Source organism: Uloborus diversus, chromosome 5, assembly GCF_026930045.1.
Source record: "Uloborus diversus isolate 005 chromosome 5, Udiv.v.3.1, whole genome shotgun sequence".
Lineage (NCBI taxonomy): Eukaryota > Metazoa > Arthropoda > Arachnida > Araneae > Uloboridae > Uloborus > Uloborus diversus.
The window spans coordinates 22,521,374-22,544,668 of record NC_072735.1 but is presented as its reverse complement, the minus strand read 5'-3'; the positions used below and the strand labels follow the sequence as shown (position 1 = coordinate 22,544,668).

At 31.4% G+C, this 23,295-nt stretch overlaps 1 protein-coding gene across 1 annotated transcript in view; it reads left to right on the top strand.

Moving 5' to 3' along the window:
* The window catches only part of LOC129222484 (nuclear RNA export factor 1-like), a 31,295-nt gene extending 8,271 nt beyond the window's left edge, over nucleotides 1-23,024 (top strand). Inside the window, exons 3-17 of the mRNA XM_054856997.1 lie at nucleotides 949-1,056; nucleotides 2,094-2,203; nucleotides 2,619-2,655; nucleotides 2,761-2,826; nucleotides 2,916-2,971; nucleotides 11,770-11,830; nucleotides 12,845-12,882; nucleotides 12,976-13,040; nucleotides 14,457-14,572; nucleotides 15,980-16,022; nucleotides 16,114-16,186; nucleotides 16,282-16,342; nucleotides 18,052-18,182; nucleotides 22,148-22,208; nucleotides 22,297-23,024. Of these exons, the coding sequence (XP_054712972.1) occupies nucleotides 949-1,056; nucleotides 2,094-2,203; nucleotides 2,619-2,655; nucleotides 2,761-2,826; nucleotides 2,916-2,971; nucleotides 11,770-11,830; nucleotides 12,845-12,882; nucleotides 12,976-13,040; nucleotides 14,457-14,572; nucleotides 15,980-16,022; nucleotides 16,114-16,186; nucleotides 16,282-16,342; nucleotides 18,052-18,182; nucleotides 22,148-22,208; nucleotides 22,297-22,347 (1,077 nt within the window). The 3' untranslated portion in view covers nucleotides 22,348-23,024. The remainder of the gene's footprint in view (nucleotides 1-948; nucleotides 1,057-2,093; nucleotides 2,204-2,618; nucleotides 2,656-2,760; nucleotides 2,827-2,915; nucleotides 2,972-11,769; nucleotides 11,831-12,844; nucleotides 12,883-12,975; nucleotides 13,041-14,456; nucleotides 14,573-15,979; nucleotides 16,023-16,113; nucleotides 16,187-16,281; nucleotides 16,343-18,051; nucleotides 18,183-22,147; nucleotides 22,209-22,296) is intronic.
* Nucleotides 23,025-23,295: the final 271 nt, after the last annotated feature.

The window sequence follows — 23,295 nt, the reverse complement described above, 5'->3', positions numbered from 1 at the left end:
AATTAATGACAATTGTGTATGCTTGTGCAGACCCCGTTGCGAACGCCCAAAAAGTGCCTCTGCTTTTAGCTGCACACCACATCCACAACTGAGTATACGAAGCATGGGCACCCCTCACAATGATCCATAACAACCTGACAACCTAGCGGTATGTTTTTGGCATACTTCAAACACGTTTTAATTCTCATAATTGACTTCCAGGGGCCTCTTTTTAACAGAACAATGCTCTGTCACACACAGCATGGGTGTCAGGGCACTTCCTGTTCCACAGTACCATCTTTTCTGGCTTGCTTGATTTCCTCATTTGTGACAGATCGAGCATAAAGTTAGATGGCCTAGATTGATTGAATAAATGGCACTTTTACAATAAATGTGGAGTGAGATGCAATGGGTAGTGTAGGCTACTTTTAATCCTCATCCCTGGCCTGTATCGCCTCGTGTATTAATGCTAGCTGTGAACCAAAAGACTACTATAACTTATTTTTTCTTTTCTTTTCATTTGTGATTTTTCCTCTAATAAATGATCATTTTGCTGTCATTTTGTTAGTGACTTTAGGTATTTTGTAATGATTTTATACACAATACTGAACCACTCTGCAAGAGTGAAAAATGCTCTTCAAAGTAACCACAGATGCTCCTCATATTGTTTTTCTAAGACTGATAACCATGGAACTGATTTCAGGCTTATAACTTGCCTCTGTTCTGTTGAAGTAAAAAAAAAAAAAATCTAAAATTAGTTTCTAGCATTTATACTATAGTTTGGTTTTAAAAAAATCATCTTATGGTTAAATGTGGTTAAGAATTTAGCAAATCGTTTAGCATAGATTGATATTAAATTGAAATAAAGCAAGCTGTACAAATGATCAAAATATTCAATACCAAATGAAAATTATTCTACAAAAGAATCTGAAAATGAAAGTGTTCTAATTTTCACTTCTTTTTTTTTAGCTTGAAATTTTGAATCTTGGTGATAATCGATTATTCTCTTTAGAACCTTTTTCTAATTTGACCAATGCATGTAAACAACTTAAATCCCTTAGTTTAAAGAATAATAAGGTAAGTGTTACGAACAAAATTGAACATAATAAATTCTTATTTTTTGATTGTATGTCATGTTTTATCTATTTTTTAAATTTTCTTTTTAATCTTCACCATTTTAGCAAATATTTTGATTAAATTTTAAAATTTAATGCTGTAAAATTAATTTCCGAATCTGATCAAAAGTGACATAATATGTCTCATATTTGAAGTCTTGTGCTTCAAAAAAAAAAAAAAAAAGATAAATAAGCAATAATTATCAAGTCAGTGAAATACCAATTTGTAACTTATGCTCTTTGCAGTGTAGTTCATGATCAGGATCAGTGCATGGTCTTGCACGAAATATTTTGCTCTCATGGCTAACAAAATAAAATACTGTCTCACCATGTATTGCAAAGGTCTATAAAATACACCAGCACAAAATAATGAATTAGCAGAAAAATTGTAAGCATATGTAAATACTACTTATTTCTTAATAAAAGAAAGATAAGTATGAAATATGGGCTTGAACCCGACCTTTGTGTGACGATTCAAATGCTCATGATTCAGATGTGCAAATTCAAGCGTTTTTTTGTTTTATTTTTGAACTTATTTTTAGCTTAAATAACTTCGCAGTAAGTATTTAGCCATGCCAATGAAGATTTTTCATCTGAATAAATATTAAAACAACAAACTGGACTTGTTCTCATTGTCATGGTAGCCTGAAAAATCAGAACAACATTAACCTCGTTCAAGGGAACTTAGTAAGCAATTTGTGATTGCTCAAAAAAAAAAAAAGTCCAAGAATCGAACATGTACTGTAAAATATTGGATACTTGTGGCTGCTTCAATTTTACATAGACACAAAAATAAATGTTATGAGATGCATTGAATTTGACAGAAAACTGTGCACAACTTAAAAATTTAATGATTAACGTGCATTAATATTGTTAGTTAAAGAAGTAATATATATTTTTAACAAAGGATAATCTTTGATTGAGCACTGTTATAATCTTTAAAACAAGTTCTATTTTTAATTTTTATGAATATGTAATAAGTTTTGGATTTTTTTCCAGTTGTCATCAATTGCCGAATTAGATCACTTAAAAGGGCTTGAACTGTTAGATTTAATTCTTGATGGTAATCCTCTGTGTGATCACTTTACTGATAAGGCTACTTATATCAGGTATATTAAGTACATTTTTGTGTTAATGCTTATGCCTTGGGATTTTATTAACATTAAGCATGCATTTTATTCGAAACTTTTCAATCATCTTAAAATTGTTCTAATACAATGAAATCATTTTGTCTCTTTGTTAAACAATATATGAGTCTATTTTCAGGCTGGTGATATTGGTGCCAATTGTTGGATGCAGTTGACATTATGGGCCAGCTATTCTGTTCATAAAGTTTTGAAGTTTTGACTCAAAAAATATAAAATAAGATTTAAATAGTATTTTATTTATTTGCTTCTAATTAAAATATGATTATATAAAAAAAGAACTTTGTTAATTATTACACTTTAATCTTGAATGTACACTGAGTTGATCTTTATTAAATTATTGTTATTGAAGGGGTCCATTATATTTTTATATTTCTAGCACTGTTCGAGATCGATTCCCAAATCTTCTCAGGCTGGTAAGTGAAAAGTTGTTTTTTAACACAAGATGAGTAAAGTTTTTACTTATTTAAGTATTGTTAATTATCAATTGAGGAGAAAATAAAACATTTGTACTTTATTAGGATGAACAAGAATTGCCTACACCAATTCGTTTTGAACTAGGGGATGAAAATCTCCCTCAGTCTCAGGTATTCAAAAATATATTTTGATCATTTATAATTATGAAGAAATTCAGTTGAATCTAAGAAAATAAACATCTCATTTAATAAACTTTCAGAAAAGCTTTTTTGGAGCAGAAGATGTTAAAGAGATGGTGATTCAGTTTTTAGATCAGTAAGTTTTTATTTTCTTTCCCTATTTTTTTTAATTTATTTTTTTATCATTTCTAGAAAATAAGTGTTCTTTTAATAAGTTATGACCGTATTAATAACTAGAGGCACCCGCACGGCTTTCCCCTTAGTAGAAAATTAAAAGGTCTTATGGTTCATCTGTATATTCACAAAAAATGTATGATGAATTTCTCGCCAATTGGCTTGCCCATGTAATGGTTCCACGTTATGATAACTTGGTAATTTACTCGTCCATCTTATGATAACTTTGCTTGGGAAAATGTTCTTAAAATTGGAATAGAAAAAGAAGAAAATCGAGTTTTTGGAGGTGCACACCCCCATGCTAGAAACTAAATGTTCCAAATAACTGTTCCAAATTTCATGAAAATCAGCCAAACGGTATAGGCACTATGTGTGTCACAGATATCCAGACAGAGACTTTCAGCTTTATTATTAGTAAAGATAACTGAAACAACTTCTTTTTCTAGAAGATGAAAAACATTATTACAAGCAGGGTGTCTGCACACTTGGAAAATCGTGGATTTTGATTATGATTGAAAATGGTCATGTACAGTCATGTTTTTCAGCGAAAAGTGCACAAAAATCATAGAAACTGACAACTGATCATGGATTTTGAGTTCAAGGGCCTACATATATCATAGCCTCAGAGCAACAGGAAGACATCTAATCCCAGGAATAATAGTAAGATATCCTACTGTTGCTCTGAGGCAACAATATCTATCGAATTGTACATTAGGGGCAAAATTTATGCATCTTAGCCGTTTCTTACATTTTTACTCGACAGTCCCGATTTTTCACCTTATGAAATTTGATTGCCATGCACTTCTATAATACTTGCTTGTTTTCCTTTACAATGTGATTCTACCATTTGGGCATTTATAATTATGTGTTCAGCATTATTTTTTAACCCTTCATATATGTCTAATTTTGTAGGAGAGACTTGTCGACTTCTAATTTTGCCGCTCTTATTCGACTAGAAAATTTTAAGTCATTTGCTGCCAATTTAATTCAAAAAACTCATAAAAAATATCGTTAATCAGCAGTATCTTTAGTTTGTGTAGATTTTAGAAAATAAAATTGGGCTAAAAATGAATTAAGGACATTAAGGAGAAGTCTATGTTACAAATTACATAAGTTCTGGAATTTTTTTCAATTTTTGAAACCTATCCCAAAATTTTCCTGATAATTTGTCTGGTAAGGTAATTATTTAGTACTTTAACGTTTTTTTTTCTGATTATATATTATTATTATTATTATTTTGTAAACTTGATTTAAATTACTGCCTGTCACAGATTTTTTAGAAAAGTACTAGCTTTTTTTTAAAAAAAAAATTTAGATTCATTATTCATTAAAAAGTAAAATATTTATTTAAAAGAATTCAAAAGACAAAAAAAAAAAAAAAAAAAGAAAAAAAAAATTAAAATCAAGCTTTAATGTTTTGTTGTCCACTACTTTTGCCACATTATTGCTGCATGTTTAAAGCTTTTTTTATTTTGAAAAATCATTTTGCAATTGAAATTTTTTTCCAGTATTTTTAGTAATTGAAAAATTATTGCTTATCATCAAATTTTTCGGAGAAAAAATAATAAATTTATTTACATGTAAATTCTTACCTATAGGAAAATTTCGCATAATTTATTGGAATCCAAAAAGTGTTTTCAAAAACTTTAGATTCATAAATATATCTTAATTGGTGTGGTGGGGGGGGGGGGGGGTAAATCTACTGTTTAAAGAAGGTCTAAAGCATTGTCTTTGATTCTAATTATTTGGATTTGCAACTTATTTATGTATCATTAATGACTTATGTCAATTGGTAAATAGTAAAAATATTTTCTCTAAATTTGCCTCTTCTTGAATTTACTGGTAAATTCAATTGAAGTTTATTTCTTTATTTTCAAGGGGTCATTCCATGCGAAATGAACAAATCAGCTGTGGCTGACATATCACAGATTTCAATGAAAGTTTTTATTTAGGTAAACGATGCATATCTATGAGGAAATGCAAAGTATGAAAGTTTAAAAACTGTTTGTTGCTTTGTTATTGAAGTTAGAAGTTGATGCTTACGCTAAGCCTAAATTTTCAGAGTTCATTGCTGCCAGTTTGTGACTCAATAACTCTATAAGTTCTAAATGTACACTTAAAAAAAAAGTATTTTCGCATTCTATAAACAAATCTCTATTGAGAAAGAGCAAAGTAAAATTTACTCGGATCTTTTTTTGAATTTAATTATGAGAAAATTGAAATATTTTAAGTTTTTGAAACTCGGTTAAAAGTTAACTATAGTAACTTTGAAAATTTTACTGATATCAGATTGATTACCCTACTCCATAGATTGCAAAAACATATAACTTTTATGTTTTCATTAAATAGTTAATAAGATACAAGCCTTCAAACGTGCAACATTTAGCACTTATGAGAATGCTGTTCAATTTGACCAATTTTCAATCGCATGTAACTATTTAAATAAAAAATTTTAAGCAAAAATATTTTAGATATTTTTATATAGGCATAAATTGAACCTGTATACCAAATTTCATAAAAATCTGTTACCATGCGGCTGTTGGCCTAGCGCCCCTTATATAATAATTAACGAATTCATCTCACCACTTATCCCACCATAATATCAGTCACTTGCCTAATCATTGAGAAATTTTCAACGATGTTTTTCTTTCTTCTAATGCGGACGCCTGTTGACGTATCTCGCACGTGCAGTCGCCGATCTATGACATCACGACCTTCACGTAATCGGTGATGCATCGTAACAGATCGGCACGTGCCTGATGCTCATTGGCCAGGTGCTATGCTGGCGTGTATCAGGTGATTTGGCGTCCGCATGCAAATGAGTTAACTTACGATAAAAGGAAATGTTTCGAGTAGAAAAGAGACTTCTTCGGTGTTTTCTCTCTGGCAGGTTGACTCGAGCTCCCGTTTGCTTTCATGCAACGATGCGGGTTCTTTTTAATAGATATATAATAGATTGATATAGCTCAGCTCTAGTTCGCGTTGTTTCAAATGTTTTTAATTTTATTTAACTAACTTTACTAAATGACCAAATAAATTTGGTTTTTATTTTTAAGTTGTCTTCAACTATTTTATTCATGCATTTCTAGTCATACATTTAATTAGGTTATTGCATTTGGAGATTATTAGTCTTGAGCATTCTCTTGCTCATTAAAAGGTTATGGGCGACCTGGACTCTGTTTTCGATAGCCTATATTTTCAGTAGGACTGGAGATGGAAATGATGTTTTTGACGTCTGTGATAATTTTCGATGGGGGGGCCGTATAGAAGATTTTTTTTCGACAAGAGCATACTGATGATAAATATTAGATTATTTGTGCTCATTGATATTGTCTTCCGACTTTCTGTCGAAATAATGGCGAATCCCCAGATAACTATTGAGAAATTAAATGGCACAAATTATGTGTCATGGGCAGCAGATATGAAATTTGTCCTGATGGAGAAAAACGCCTGGGACATTGTAACTGGTAAGGAAACAGTGCCAGTAGTCTCTAAAGATTCAGGATTTACTGAGAGAGACGTTCGTGAGTTTTTGGCCAGAGAACGAGCGGCATTATCTTTAATATATTTGTTTATAGACAACGAATTCAAAAGAATAATAGAGCATTGTGAGTCGCCAGAAAAATCGTGGGAATGTCTAAAAGCACACTTTTATCCTGATAACAGGTGTGTGCATATGAGAACTTTTACTGAGTTAACAAACTGTCGAATTGAGCAAGGCGAATCCATTAATCTCTTCGCATCAAGAATTCGTCGAATTTATGACAGGATAAAGGGAATCGACAAGAATTTTTCGGAGTCATACTTAAATTTTCAAGTTTTGAGATATCTTCCATCGGAATATGACAGCATTTGCCAATCAATTTTGAGAAAGAAACCCGAGGATTTTTCTTTTGATGCGATAGTACAGGACTTAATTTCTGAAGAGAGCAGATTAAAGCTGAAGGACGAGGATAATATTAGCGCCAACTACGTTGCTCCAAAAGAAAAAAGATCGTGTTATAATTGCGGACGTACAGGCCACATCCGCAAAGATTGTAGTTTTCCAGAGAGGAACCGCGGAGGAAGTCCATCCACAAGCTCCAAGAAGTCAAGTTATGGCCAGAGGAGGTCAAGAGGAAGAAACAGGAACCAGTTTACCAGAAGAGGCAGCTCCTCATCTCCGAAAAAGTGTGAGTACCCTTCCAAAACATTTTTTATTTCGGAAGCGAACTTTAACGAGATAGACTGTAATCCTTCATCATGGGCATTTGATTCGGCGGCCAGCCATCACTTTGCAAATAATAAGAACTTTTTCCATAAATATGAACCTGTAAATGATCGAAAGATGGCCGTAGCAGTCCAAAATCATGTTTTTCCAATTGAGGGGGTTGGAGAGATAAAGTTGAAGTTCGGTCCTAAGACCATTAATTTAGTAAATGTAATGTATTCGCCGCATTTGCGAAGAAATTTACTGTCTGGTCCCAGATTTGACCAAGCGGGAGCATGTTTTAAAGGGGGAAAAGGTTTGGTAACTGTATCAGATAATGGTGAAACAATTTTTAAAGCTAAACTATCTAATGGCATTTATTTTGTTAACCCAAAGGTAATTTCAGAAAATGTACATAAAAATGTTAATTATGAAGCTAGTAGTACTGAAAGCTTAGAATTATGGCACAAAAGATTTGCTCATGTAAATGTCGATACTATAAAGAAAACAGCTGAATATAAATGTACTAGGGGTCTACCAGTTTTTAAAAATGATAAAGTAAATTGTGAAGATTGTAAATTAGGAAAGTTCAGACGCGTATCTTTCAAACCAATGGACGAAATTCGATCAAAGAAACCTTTAGAATTAATTTATAGTGACATTTGGGGGCCATCGAGTATTGAAGGTAGAAGAGGTGAACGATACTTTCTTTCAGTTGTTGACGATTATTCCCGTAGAACGTCATTGTACCCATTGAAAAATAAAAATCAGGCAGCAGAAATTCTCATTAATCATATTAAAAGGGCAGAGAGATTTCTGGGAACAAAGCTGAAAGCAATAAGAACTGACAATGGAGGGGAATTTTCAAATACAATTTTAAGTAAATTTTGTCAAAATGAAGGAATAAAACATGAATTCACTAATAGTTATACCCCTGAGCAAAACGGGGCGGCTGAAGTATTTAACAGAACTGTGGCAGATGGTACTAGGGTAATTTTAGAAGAGAGTGGTATAGGTAAAAACTTTTGGCCTGAAGCCATGTTGTATTTCACGTACACCTGGAACCGCGTATGTCATAGAGATCAAAAACTAACTCCTTTTGAGCTATATGGGGGAAAATCACCCTCAATCAGACATTTGAAACCATTTGGATGCATAGCCTACGTTAGTGTGCCGAAGCAACGTCGGCAAAAGCTTGATCTTAAAGCCCAAAAAGGGATTTTAATTGGGTATGCATTTCGGACAAAAGGGTATCGAATCTGGATTCCAGAAAATGATAAAATTATAGAGACCATAAATGTCAGATTTAATGAGGGAAAATTTTTCAAAGACGAATTTGAGTCTAAACGCAGTGGAGTCGTGATGGGCACCATAGAATGGTTAAATGTACCAAAATCAGATGAAGATGAAATTCCTGATGAGGAAATCTTAAAAATTCCCGAACTACCACCAGTTCATTCAGAAACAGAAGAATCAGATCGGGGGGAAACTGAATCATCAGATGATGAAAGTGATAAATGTTTAAAATTAGCAAAATGGGAAAGAAAAGTCGTACCAAGACCCGATGGGTCTCGTAACGATATCTATTATTTTGAAAAGGGAAGCAACAAACGATTGAGATCAATTTATGATGTAAAGAAGTATTGCAGAAAAAATAATATTGTTTATCAGCCAGATATATTTTGCTTTAAAGGTAAAAATACTACTGAAGGAGAGATTGATAACTCTGTAAACAGTAATGTAATTAATGAATTTTCTCAAGCATGACTAGGACATCAAATCATTATTCCTAACACTTACAAACAAGCCCTTAAATCGCGAGAAAAAGACAATTGGATAAGTTCAATGCGGGAAGAATTAAAAGTGATGCAAGATCGCAAAGTGTGGAATCTTGTCGAATTACCGCATGGTTCTACTCCAATTGGTTCTCGCTGGGTTTTTACAGTCAAAAGAAATGAAAATGGGGAAATTTTGAGATACAAAAGTCGCCTAGTAGCTTTAGGGAGTTCTCAATTGAAATATGAGAGTTATGATCTTACGTACTCGCCAGTTGTAAATTTCAGCATTATAAGATTTTTCTTTTCTCTTTTGGTGGTAAAATTAAACTGGGTAAACATCCAATGTGATGTGAAAAATGCTTACCTTTATGCACCTATTTCAGAACCAATTTATATGAAACAACCACCTGGTTTTGTAGAAAAGGGGATGGAAAATTTATATTGTAAACTAAATAAAGCAATTTACGGACTCCACCAAAGTGGACGATTGTGGTTTTACGAAATAGAAGAAAAATTGATTTCAATAGGTTTTTGTAAATTTGAATGGTGTAACTGTGTCTATATTTATAAATCTTCTGTAATTTTACTTTTGTATGTAGATGACATTGTTTTATTTGGAAAGAGTCAAAATGATATACAAACTGTTTTAGATTTATTACAAAAATACTTTGATTTAAAAATTTTAGGTAAAACTAAAAAATTACTAGGCGTGGAATTTGAGGAGGATTTGAATTGTGTTTCATTAAGTCAAATTGGCTATATTGAAGAAATTTATGAACGTTTTGAGAAATTCAATATCCCTATCTCCTCATTGCCGATAAGTAAAGGTATTATATACACTAAACTAGATTGTCCAAATAACGATCAAGAGGTACAAGATATGTCAAAAATACCGTACAGGAATTTGTTAGGTTGTCTTTCGTTTCTAGCAAACAGAACAAGACCAGACATTAGTTATGCTACAAACATTTTTAGCCAATTCCAAAATAACCCCGGTATAAAGCATTGGGATGGTTTATTAAAATTATTAGGCTATGTTTCTAAAACTAGAAATTACAAACTTAAATTACAATGCAATGAAATTCAAGTTGTAACATATTCTGATGCAGATTTCGCCTCTAACAGAGACGATAGAACTTCACTCGGAGGTCAGATTGTTTTCATTAACAAATCGCCGATTTCATGGCGAACATTTAAACAAAAGTGCATTAGTTTATCAACGATGGAATCAGAGTTTATTGCGATGACAGAGGCCGGCAAAGAACTTCTTTGGTTTGATAGAATCATTGATGAATGTGTTAATAAGGGGGTAATTAACAAGGAACACAAAATTAAATCTGTATTAAAAGTTGATAATCAAGCTACAATAGATTTTGTGAGATCACCGATCGAAAATTATAGGACAAAACATATTGATGTAAAGCTTTTTTATATACGCGATTTAATTTATAAAGATATATTTGAGGTTGAATTTGTTAGAAGTAAAAATAACATGTCTGATGTATTTACTAAGCCTTTGTCTCGATCTGAACTAATAAAGTTCAATGAAAATGTTTTTGTAATGTAATTGCTTTTGTGATATTTTTAGTAATTTAATTTTTTTTTGAAAATGTAGTAATGTGGGAAAAGTAAACTATTTTAACTATCGGGAACGGGTTAAAGTTATATATATATATATTTTGCGTTTTACAGTTTATATTTGTACTGTTCAAATGTGTTTATACCAAGTATTTGTATACTCGCCAAGGTTTTCCAATTTTTGCAGATTGAATGTGTTTATATGACATTGGACTGATTGACTTTTTACTGACTTGGAAAATGGAACAGTTTGAACGGACTGGAATCGGATTGATTGATATTTTGTTATAAAAGAATTTGCTTGTTGTTGTATTTAACTAATCTACTAATCATGTTTATATTTATTCAAAATCTTTTTGTAAAACTAGAGCTGGTATTGAGATTTGTTAGGAAATGAATTATCTTTAAATGTATAAGAAAATAATGTTCATAAGATGGTGAGAGGGGGGGCATTGTTGGCCTAGCGCCCCTTATATAATAATTAACGAATTCATCTCACCACTTATCCCACCATAATATCAGTCACTTGCCTAATCATTGAGAAATTTTCAACGATGTTTTTCTTTCTTCTAATGCGGACGCCTGTTGACGTATCTCGCACGTGCAGTCGCCGATCTATGACATCACGACCTTCACGTAATCGGTGATGCATCGTAACAGATCGGCACGTGCCTGATGCTCATTGGCCAGGTGCTATGCTGGCGTGTATCAGGTGATTTGGCGTCCGCATGCAAATGAGTTAACTTACGATAAAAGGAAATGTTTCGAGTAGAAAAGAGACTTCTTCGGTGTTTTCTCTCTGGCAGGTTGACTCGAGCTCCCGTTTGCTTTCATGCAACGATGCGGGTTCTTTTTAATAGATATATAATAGATTGATATAGCTCAGCTCTAGTTCGCGTTGTTTCAAATGTTTTTAATTTTATTTAACTAACTTTACTAAATGACCAAATAAATTTGGTTTTTATTTTTAAGTTGTCTTCAACTATTTTATTCATGCATTTCTAGTCATACATTTAATTAGGTTATTGCATTTGGAGATTATTAGTCTTGAGCATTCTCTTGCTCATTAGCGGCCACCACTTTTTTGCGAATTTTGCTCATTTCGCATGGAATGACCCTAAGACAAAAAAAGTGCTAGCCTTCTAGATTTTGCTTTTTGTGTGTTTATATCTTACATTTTTTGATGACAAATTATGAGCTATTGTTATTTATTAGGTATTATACCATTTATGATTCTGGTGATCGGTCAAGGTTATTGGAAGCTTACCATGATCAGGTACTTTTTTACCTCTCTTATTTTTGCTGTAAATTAATGTAAAGTATTTGTTACATGTTTTGGCATTAGCTTTAACTTGTCAAGTATGTCTCGATTGTTAAAACATTTTCCTTGCACTTTTCAGTTCTATGAATTGTCAATACACACATTGGATATGTTTGTCAAATAGGGCTGAGTTTGAAATATTTTTGTAAACTGTATGTACTGTGCATCAACCATTTAGTTGTATCTTAAGCTTACTGTTCAAAAATGATCTCACCGCAAATTGGGCTATGTAGATTTGTTTATGTCTGATTGCTGGGTAGAGTAAGCAATTACCCAGTTTCAAGAGCTCTTATAGCTCTCTAATCAGTATAACGAAGACATATTTATATGTAGAGCGGCATCCAACAGAAAATCAAAGCAATCGAACTTGCTTATAACCAGCCCAAAGTGACCATGATTTTTGCTCATTACAACCAAGTGATCCTCAAAAACGAGTTTGAAGAAAAAAATTCATGTGTACCTGCTTTTTTTTTTCTGTACAATACTAAAGAAGTTAAATAATTTGCTGTGAACTATCTTGTTGTCGCTTTCTTGTGCTATTGTTTTAAAGGAAAACTCAAGGCCGAAAAAGAAAAGTTTGATTTGACCCCGGGCTTCAAAAAAATTTTTGCATATCAAAAGCCATTGGGTATATTCACAGTTTCTCATTATCAAATTCTTTCCCTCTGTCGTTATAATTAATGCTGTTATTATATTTTTCATCTGGTGTTGGCTTGAATTTGAGCTACAACAGAAGTGATAACATCAGAATTTAGTTTGGAATTCACAGGGATGCTCCTGCATTTAAATACTTTAGCAGAACACTCCCAAGAATAAGATCCCAAAAAGGGACCCTTAGGGATAAATTCAACTCGGAATAGAATTCAATCAAATTGAATATTCAAAAATTGTAGTAAAAACTCCAAAAAACATTTCTTTTTGGATGTATTGTCTTATTTTTTTTTAATTGTTAATTTTATTGTTTTGCAGGCTAATTTTTCTTTGAGTATGTCAAAGCACACCCAAAAGTAAGTTTTTTCAATTTTATTTTGAAAAATTTTCTGATAAACGTTTGTTACTGAGATTTTTCTTTAATTTTGTATATTTTCTCGAAATTTTAGGAGTTCGTCCAGCTCTTTGCGTAAATATTATGAAGAAAATAGAAATTTTCTGAAAACTAATAATGGTATGTCTAGTTACAAAATCAAGTTATCTAACCCTGATACTGTAAATGTATTTGGCAAGATTTAGATGCTGTGTTCTATATTGCTTGCTTTTCTTTCTGTTGCTTATTTATTTACCAAGTGAAAGCATATTTTTCTAAATGTACAGTTCATTTAAAATATGTTGCATTCCATTACCTCTCTCCAAGTCTTAACTGTAAGTCCTGTTGTTTTTATAACTGAAATTTGAAGTACTAGAATACTGTTCTTTGAGAACAAAGAATCTGTATGAACATAAGTAAAGTTGTCTTATGAGATGACAGAGCATAGGGCAAATAATTTTTACCTCCCCCCCCCCACACACACAGAAATGTAGTTGGTTATAAACACTTCAGTATAGAGTGAGATAAACCCTGAGCTTCTTTTAAAACCACCAAAATTACGCAAATAAACTTCCAATATATTTTTTTAACTTTATACCTGAGTTTAGCAAAAGAAATAATTTTAATTGTTTTTAAAAGAAAAAATAGCTTTATTTTGCTATCGACACTAAAAATTAAAACAATATCAATTTAAATTAACATTTCATACGGTGACCAATTTTTATTACGTTAAAAGCTCTACCAATCTTGCATTATTTCTATTAGCGACCAGGATAAAATATATCACCGGTAAGATTCATTAAGTACTATTTTAGAGACCAAGTTCTGTAAAAGCTAAGTCCTAAAAAATTGCCCCAAAGTACCCAGAAATCTACATCTGACCATACAATATCATGTCAGATCGCGGAGTGCTAGTGTCGAAAATTTACCACTCGATTCTTTTATGCTTCTCCTAATTTCCATATCACTTCCCGTTAGGCCACATAAGACGTTGAGCCAGTGCCTATCGTGTGTTTCAATGTCATTTAGCCCTACCGGCTTGGATGAGGTAAATCACACCTCCAGCTGCTACACAGCAAACAGCAGCAAGGAATACCACTTTTAACCATAACTGTTGTTATTTCTTCTGCATGAAAGAAACAGGAAAGCTGCACCAAAACTGTTGGTACTACTGAGTTTTTAAAAATATATTTTGCCTAAATTTTTGTCTTATTTTTAAATTTGGCATCCAACATTCATTAGGTTTTAAGTCCTTTATTTACCACTTGTTCAATTAATACTATTGATTTAATGATATTTTATTATATAGTTGCTCTTGCTGAGAAGTTTATGAATGTACTCTGTGGAGTGTAGCTTAATATCACTGAGCTCTGCTCCCGTGCTTGCTTTCTTTTGTTGCTTGCGTGTGAATATATGTTCTTCAGAATATAAGGCTCCCTTACTTTTTTTTGTGAGAAATTAAGCCATATGAATGTGAGCATAATGTGAAAAGTAATGATATTGTTGAAAATAATTTATATGTTTTAAAAAATTGATTTGTTTTTCTTTCAATTCTAGCCGATAGGTTTAAATTACTAAAGCAAGGAAAATTAAGTGTTGTTAGTGCATTATCGGAGTTGCCTCAGACAATGCATGACCCTACGTCATTCAGTGTTGACATCTATCATGTCTCTGTAAGTTTTTACTTCTAAAATTTCTTTCTAATTAGCAATTTTTGACTAAACGTATACCTGCCAACTCGTCTGTTTTTTGAGGTCAGACTTCTGTTTCTTCACAAATATTTTGGGCCAGAATACAAAATATTCTGTTTTTTGCAGTTTTGGGGAATTTTTGAACTTTTCTCCAATTTAAAAATCCTTCCTTAAAAATTTATTTTTAGTGGTAGGATGCAAACACAAAAGTTGCAAATTTCAACAGCTACATTAGCAGGAAAATTAATCATGAACATCCAGCCCCTTATTTGAACCAATTTTTAAATTACCAATTTTCCAAACTGTCCATGAGAGTTTCAGGCTTTAATTGCATGTAACTAATGTTAATGGAAGATTTTTTTTTCTCTATTAACAACAAGGAGAGAAAAAGGAGGAGGAGGGCACTAATCAACAGGGGAACATGCATAAAATGAAGAATTTTTACCCCCATATGTCCTTACATTTCTTTAATAGTATCTTTATATCCACCAACCATCTACTGTTCAGTATGAAGCCTTAGAGTTGCCATATTGGCAAGTTCATTTCAGGCGCTGGCAGATATGCAATTTGCTTATTTTTCAAGTTCAATGATTCAGTCCGTAATAATTATTGCAGAACTACTTTAGAAATTTTCTGGTTAAATCTTTCTGCATTTGATGCAATCCCTGTATGAGTTTTAACATTTATTCAAGTAATTTGATTGTTAATTCCCATATTTTACCAATATTGCTGAGAAATTGAGTGTAGTTTTGCAATATTGCACAAAATTATTTAGTATATTGCACCCTGGGAAAATAAGGGACCCAAATCAAAAAGCAACATTGGAGAAAAGTCAAGGTTTTACACAATACTGTTTTTAACTGATTTTAAAAATTGACTACCTTAAATACTACAATACTCGCAAACATTTATGATGTTATATCTGCTAGTTGATTTTTTTCATTCAAATTAATAGTATTTAAAATTTTAAAAATGTCTTCTGCATTATGAAATTTTAATGATGTGTCACTGTTGATTATATCGTTTATATGCCACCTTACATGAGTTATAGCATAACCAACTCTTCAAGTTTTGTAGCAAAAAGGAGCATCAGCTTAAGATTTTAATTCAATAAATGATTAGTAGGTTTTTTGCGCTTTTCTCATTGGCGTATCAGTTATTTTATCAGTCTCAATTTTGCTTTATGTTCATTGGTTCTTTTTTTTTTTAAATTTAGTTTTGCTTTTAAAATCTTATAGAATATTCTTCATTTAAATTGTTGTAACATTTAGTTCAAGAAAATGTACTTGATATATTTTTGAACTAGAATAAAAGTATGCTCTACAGATATTCAACTGTAAGACATTGTACATTTCAAGAACTATTGTGAAAATGAACTTTGTTTTTCAGCCTGGACTGATGAGTTTTTCTGTTATAGGAGTATTTAAGGAAGGTGAATTGAAAATCTTTTACTCTCCTCTCATTTATATCACCAATTTGACATTTTGATTTTAATATGTAATTTCATTTCGTTGCTATTTCAGTGGGAGCCGATATAAACAATGTTCCTCTGAAAACATTTAGCAGAACTTTTGTTGTTGTTGCACAAGGTCAAGGGTATGTTAACCCATGTACTATGTACTCTTGTAAAAATTTTAAGCTGCCTTTATTATTATTTTTTTACAGTTAATGATTTTTCTTCTTCTTTTTAGTTTTGTTATTACAAATGAAACTTTATATATTGCACATGCAAGTCAAGAGCAACAATCAAAGGTAAGTGTAAGAAGTTTACTTTCCACATTTGTGTTTTTGCTTGAGGAATTTTATTGCAGCTATTTCATGCAATGTAATAATTACATTTCCCGGCTATAGCTATGTTATAGTATGTTATAACATTGAAAAATTGTGCACATTTTTGTTTATTTGCATCATTATTTTTTCTTTCTTTTTTGACTGCTTCCAAAGTTTTTGGCAAAGGTATGATATTGTAATGGGTGGAAGAAATCAGGATTTATTCTCAAGTTCTGTTTCAAAATTCCTCGGAATGTCAGGGTTCGTACACTCCTTCAAAACTCCTCCAAAACTGCTTCATTTATAAAAAATTTTGAATGGCCCTTCAAACTCCTTCATTTTGGTTTTAACTCTTTTAAAACTCATTCTTTTTTATTTCAAGACTACATAATCTTCCTCTATAACAGAAACTTAAAATACTTCGAATGACAACTAACTTTGTCACTAAGGCGATTTTAATGTAGTAATTTCGTGCATTTATTTTTTTCGATTTACAAATTGATCATAGTTAATTCATAAAAGTTGAAGGTGAAAGTTTTATTAGAAGACTAAGAAATTTCATAAGTGAAGTAAAACATGCTTAAATGGTGCTTGGCTATTTTTTCAAGTTTTATGATTATTGTTTTTTCCTCCACCACACTCACAGCAGCAAAAGTCAAGTTGTCTAATAATTATTTAAATATTTAAAACTACATAAGTAAATGTACTACACTAAGTGATTGCGTAAAAAAACAAACAAACAATTGTCTAGTTAATTGCAGTTATGATATTGTAAAAAGGGTCATCTACAAGTGATGTCATGCTTTGAAGAGGAGACGGGCTCATGAAATTGTGATAAGGGGAAGAGAGAGGGTGACAAAAAGTAACATCACACAGTTATTGTAACAATATGTTTGTAAAAAATATGACGTGTCAGGAGGAAAAGTTTGGGATGAAGTGTGACACTTTGTGGTAAAGGGTGCTGGTGGTCAAATATATTGAAAAAAAGTGTGACATCATTCAATGACACTCCATTAGTACTCCTTCAAAATCTCATTTTACTCCTACAAAACTCCTTCCTTTTATTTCTGAAACTGAGTGCGAACTCTGAATGTTTTTTCAGCTTTGGAGAACTTAATTGTTTTTTCCTTTGGCATCCAGGTTGTTAGAGTAAATATAATGTGAACTTAATATTGAATATTACTAAGATTACAAGAGCTGCTATGAATTTGCCAAGTTTTTTGGGAGAAAAATTCCATTTGTGTTTCAAAAATTGTCTTTAAAATATAATTGATAACTGCTTCAGAATGGGAAAATCCAAATTTCAAAAAGAATGAGTAGAAAACTCAACAACTTTTTATTTTTGTTTTCCTTTCTGCTGAAAAGAAAAAATGAGTAAGTGAAATATATTTTATTGTTTGTCCTGGTACATTATCTTCAAAATTTCTCTCCATCTAATGTGAAAGTCATAAGTAGTTAGAGAATTTCATTGAGCTTTTAGAATGTCCACGAATTTACCAAAGGTCAGGTATGAAAATATTTTTTTTTTTGATTTATTAAGGGGGAAAATGTAAATGTTGTAAAGAACAATTTTATTGCTACCAAATAATAGCGTTCCATCTTTCAAATTTCAATGACCAAAATGATATGACCTTTATACAGCAATTAGAATGTATCTACTAATATATTTTACACTTATCTGTATTTACTAGGCTTTTAAAATGCCAGCACCAACACCATCTCCTAGTCCAGCTCCTACAGAGGAAAAGAGTGTTACTGAAAAGCAAATGTTGGTTCTTGAACTCTCGAAAAACACAAGAATGAATGTTGATTTTTCAACAAAGTAAGTTTTAGAGATTTTAAAAACATTTAAAAGTACTAATACTGGAATTCCTGTGAGTACAGATACATCATTATAGGACATATTTTTAACCGACTTCAAAAAAGGAGGTTATGATTTTGTCTTGCGGCTTTTTATGTATGTTTTCATATTGCTCCAAGAATACTGGACCAATATGAAAAATTCTTATTTTGTTTTGAAGGGTATACTTTCCAGATGGTCCCATGTTAATTTTGTCCGGATCTGATGAGGGGTCCCGGAGAAATCTAAGAAACTTTAGATTTCATACGTTGTAGCTACGTAGATCAGCTTTCGTCATCTACACAAAACGTAAAAAGTCGCTTGGTTTTGGTGTGAACGGTGCATTTTTTTGGATGGAGGAATCTTGTATTGAGCAATATTTAATTCTCATGCATCGGGATGTTTGATTTTCCCCGGTGCCACCTGTTAATTGTAACTATAGTTTTACTAATGTATTTATTACTCATGTAGCAAATCAGTAAATTTAATGTATTTTGCTATGAAAATAGTTGAATTAATTTATTAATTACAAAAAAAATTTGCTAATAAATAACTTCATTCAGTCATTAAAGTTTTTTTTTTTTTAATTCAGTTTTGAAATGTATTTAGTATTCAATACAAGGGATATAGAAGACAAAAATCCCTCCCCCGACGATTACATTTAAATTTCTTATGAAATGTATCATAACTGGTGTCCAATTTCTGAAGTTTTACAAGTAAAAAATTCATTTTAGATTTAATATTTCAAATGCCATCAGTTTAATTTACAGTTATGGCAATACTAATTAACAGACTTTGTGGGAACGTTTTTATGTACTATGCTCCCCGATTAACAGAAGACGCTTGGACCGATTAGGAAAATTCTTTTTCTGTTTTGTTCCTGGTTGTCTAATGGTCTTCAAGTCCGGGTATGAGGGATCCTGGAGAAATCGAGGAAATTCTTCAAATTTCATACTTGTGCTTTGTTGTTTGTAAATTCATTTTGTCTCACTTAGTGAAACGATTTTTATGGTTTTTTTGTTTAATGGATAGGAGTGATCTAACTTAGGTCCCAAACCCTTGGTTCACCATAGTTGTTCTTTAGAAAAAAGTTATGGGCAAAAAACAATAAACTTCATTTAATTTTAATATTAAACAATTAAATATAAAATTCTTTGTTAAAGAAGAAAGTGCATAAAACAAAGGTACTTTCTTTACTCAGTGTTAAAGAAAGTGCCATAAAATATTAATATTAATCAGGAGAGCCCCTTAAGGGCAAGGGGGGTGTTTTGAGGGATTTTTTTTAAGGAGGGCTCTTGCTTTAAGGGGGTAGGTACCCCTTCCCCTTCTACATATTTCCCCTGTATTAATCATTAGTACTCATATTGCAAATTTTGAATAAAGACTCCTCTGAAGCAAACATGGAATTCATTTAGTATCATTGCTTTAGTAGTATTTTGATCTTCATATATTCAACATCACAGTAGATACTCTGTTTCTAGTGTGGTATTGATCTATAATGTGGCCAAATCAAGAGAAATGTGACTCTTTTCATGAGTTACGTGACACGTATTAATGTGAAATGTTAACTAGTTTGGGAAACCATTAACATTTAAATGGTTCTAACTAAATTAGCACACAAATAAATCGTGGAGAGGAACAAAGACTAGTTTTTAGTGGCAATCGTATAAAATTGTATGGGTGTTGAGAGTTTCTTTTTTTTTTAAAACGGACTTCAAAGAAAGACGTTCCCAATTTGTCGGAATTTTTTTATGTGTGTCCCCCTATAACTCGAGCACGCATAGACCAATTTGGAAAATTCTTTTTTTTCTCTCTCGTTTGAAAAGGTATATACTTCCCAGGTGATCCCATGGTTATCAGGTCAGTATCTGAAAATGGGATCCTTGAAAAATCAAGAAAACTCTTCAAATTATATGGGCAAAGTTAAAGCGATTTCTGTTGTTAGTGACTTGTGAACTTTTTTTTGGAAAGCATACTTTGGTAAAGTCAAACTGATGAAGAAAATTTTCTTTGTAAATAATTGCGCATTTGAAAAAGCCTTTCTTCGGTCTTCGGAACTCTCTGTGCTCTATTTCTTTTGCTCATCGTAGCTGTTTTCAGACTCCTGTGCTATACGCTTTTTCACTCGAGATGTACGTAAGGAATGTACCACATGCTCTACCCTACATACTTATTTTTTATTTATAACACTAAAAAGCAAAAAATAAATTATTTTTAAATAAAAAAAGAACTTGCTTCAGAAAACAAAGAGGAACTAAAAAGTTAAAAATAATTGATCACACTTACATACAATTTCCTACCCAAACTCATAAATCAAGTTCGTTTTGCATTTTCAGTCCAAAAATCAACTAAACTGAACACCCAATTATAAAATAAACACTGATTTTAATTACTATACGATGAATTATTTTAATACCTAAATATTTATTTACGATCTCTTAATTTTTAATAACCATTTGAAGTCGGGGCCTCTTATAAACTACTACCTAACGTAACTGACAACCCACCAAATCCTGAGTTAAACACTAATTTAACAAAACGTGAAAGTCTTTAAAACTAAACCTACTCATTTAAGTTAGGTAGTAGTTTATAGGAGGCCCCGACTTCAAATGGTTATTAAAAATTAAGAGATTGTATATAATTTAGGTATTAAAATAATCAGTAACGGATTTTAAGGGGGCCCGTGCCCCCCCCCCCCCCCATTTATGTAACTATTTTATTCATTATTTTTAATTGACTCTCTTTTGTATTGTTAATTAAAAAGAACACAAAACACATAGAGCATATTTTGAATAAAAGTATTTTTGTTTGCTAAAGAAGTAATACTGGAGTCAGAGGCCAGAGTGGCAGAATACATTTATACAAATAGCTAGCTTTTTTCAAATTCAAGGGAACGTAATATCCTGATTTACACTTTAATTTTTCTTTGATGGAATCGGTAATTAATGTTCAATTAATGGTGTAAGTGTGTTAAAAGAGTTATTTTGATTCAGGAAGCTATTTGCAAAATAATAGATTTCTTTTCCAGCTCATGAAAAATGCATGTTTCGCTTCAACTTTGAAATTAAAGACAAAAAAAAAAGGAGAAACACAGTTGAAAACATATTCTGTTTGAGGAATGTAGCAGTGTCGGAGGTAAAAAATTTTTTACGTCCGACACCTAGATTTTAATAAAAAAATATTCACTTGTTACAAAATGAAAATAGGTTGCATGGATGAGGTTGAAAATCTTACTTTTACACAAAAATACATGTATGTAGCTTTAAAATTATTGGCTCAACGTAATTAATTGCGCATTTTAGTGTCAGACATTAAACAATTTATGTACCCCAGAGGAATTCTTAAACAAATCAAAATGAATTATATTTTTACACATTTTTGCAACATTACCAGCAACACATTGTATATTTAAATGGTTATTCATCTTAATTCAAAACATTAGTATGTATTTTTTTGGAAAAAACCAAATTTCTTTGAGAGTCACCAAATGTGGTTTGAAAATACTCAAGATGTTGACCTTAGTTTAACCTCCTGTGACTTATTTATAACTGAAGTCATCAAATTTTAGACAGGCATTTCAAATCATACAACTCTTTACTTTAAAATGATACCTTATTTGTGTAGAAATTTTAATTTTGAAAATTTAATCATCTGGTTGACTTTATCATGGAATTGCCCATTTTTCATTGTATTGATTTTTATTGTAACAGGATTTCACTGTAATAGAAAATAAAAAGCATAATAAGATTGAATATCAACTGTTATTTAATTTTTCTGTCATGTCTCAAGGTCTGAAGTATAAGTAGCATGATCAATTAAAGCAACTACTATTCAGTAGCTACATTTTATTTAGCCCCTTGAGATGTTGACATGATTTTTTTTCCAATTGTCATTTCAATCTGCTTTAGAAGAAAATTTTAAATAACTACTTATTTATTTTATAATAGGTGTCTTGAAGAAAATGATTGGGATTACCAGCGAGCATTTGCAATTTTTATGAAATTTCAAGTAGGTATTTTTGAAAATAACTAGTATGTTTTCAAAAAGAGCATTACTTTTTTAAAGTATATTTGATTGTTTCATTTTTATTTTTTAGAGTGAAGGGAAATTACCACCTGAAGCTTTCATTAAAGTTGAACCACTTTGAAAATCATATGGCAAAAATAATTATTTGGAATGAGTAGGATACATCTCCAGCTTGCTTCACCAAATTTGAACATGCTATGTCAAGTGGCATTTACTTTAGTGATTGTGTATCTGAATTCAACTTTTTTACTCACTGCATTTTGAAAATGCTGCTAGGTTGGATGATGTGCTTAAAGAAAATGAACTGCTTATATCAATGACTGGACTGCTTGTCAAGTAGACCTATTAAATGTAAATAGTCTGTGATGAATATTTGAATATGCACAAGTCGCTCTGTTGTAGAGTTTTTGTGTTTAAGGTGTACATACTTTAGTCAAATTTGTTTCAAGTTTTTGCTTTTTAACGAACCACTATGTAAGTTTGACTCTAAAAAGGTGTAAAAAAATGTATGATTGCCAAGCTTTTCAAAGAGCTTAAAATGGTCTCTTAAAACTCATCAATTAATATTTTTCAACTTTCATTTATTTCTCTCTCTCTTTTTCTCCAAATGTATTTTTAAAAAATACTGTGTTTATAAAATTTTAGTGAACATACTAAGAAGTTAAATAAATAGGGATGGAAAATTTAAGTAAAGTGGGAGGGGGGAGAAAAACAGTACCCAACTAGCACACTTAGTCATATAAATGTTATAAAATGGTTGTTAACATTGTGATAACCATTTTAAAATGTTTATTAAATGTTTAAACGTGGCTTGTGCTATCTGGGTAAATAAAGCACAAATTACAGTTTGTGCTTTGCATTTTTTTTTTATTTATTTTTTTTTTTTTTTAACTTGACCCTAAGAAATTACTTTATTGTTTGATTGAAAAACACTTTAAATTAGATACAGTTTGCACTTCTTAATGAAATGAGAAGTGAAATTTATTATTACCTTTTCTTTTCATTTCTCTCTTGGTGATTGAAATATATTAAAATCGAATTATTGTTGCAGTTTTTTTATTTAAAATAA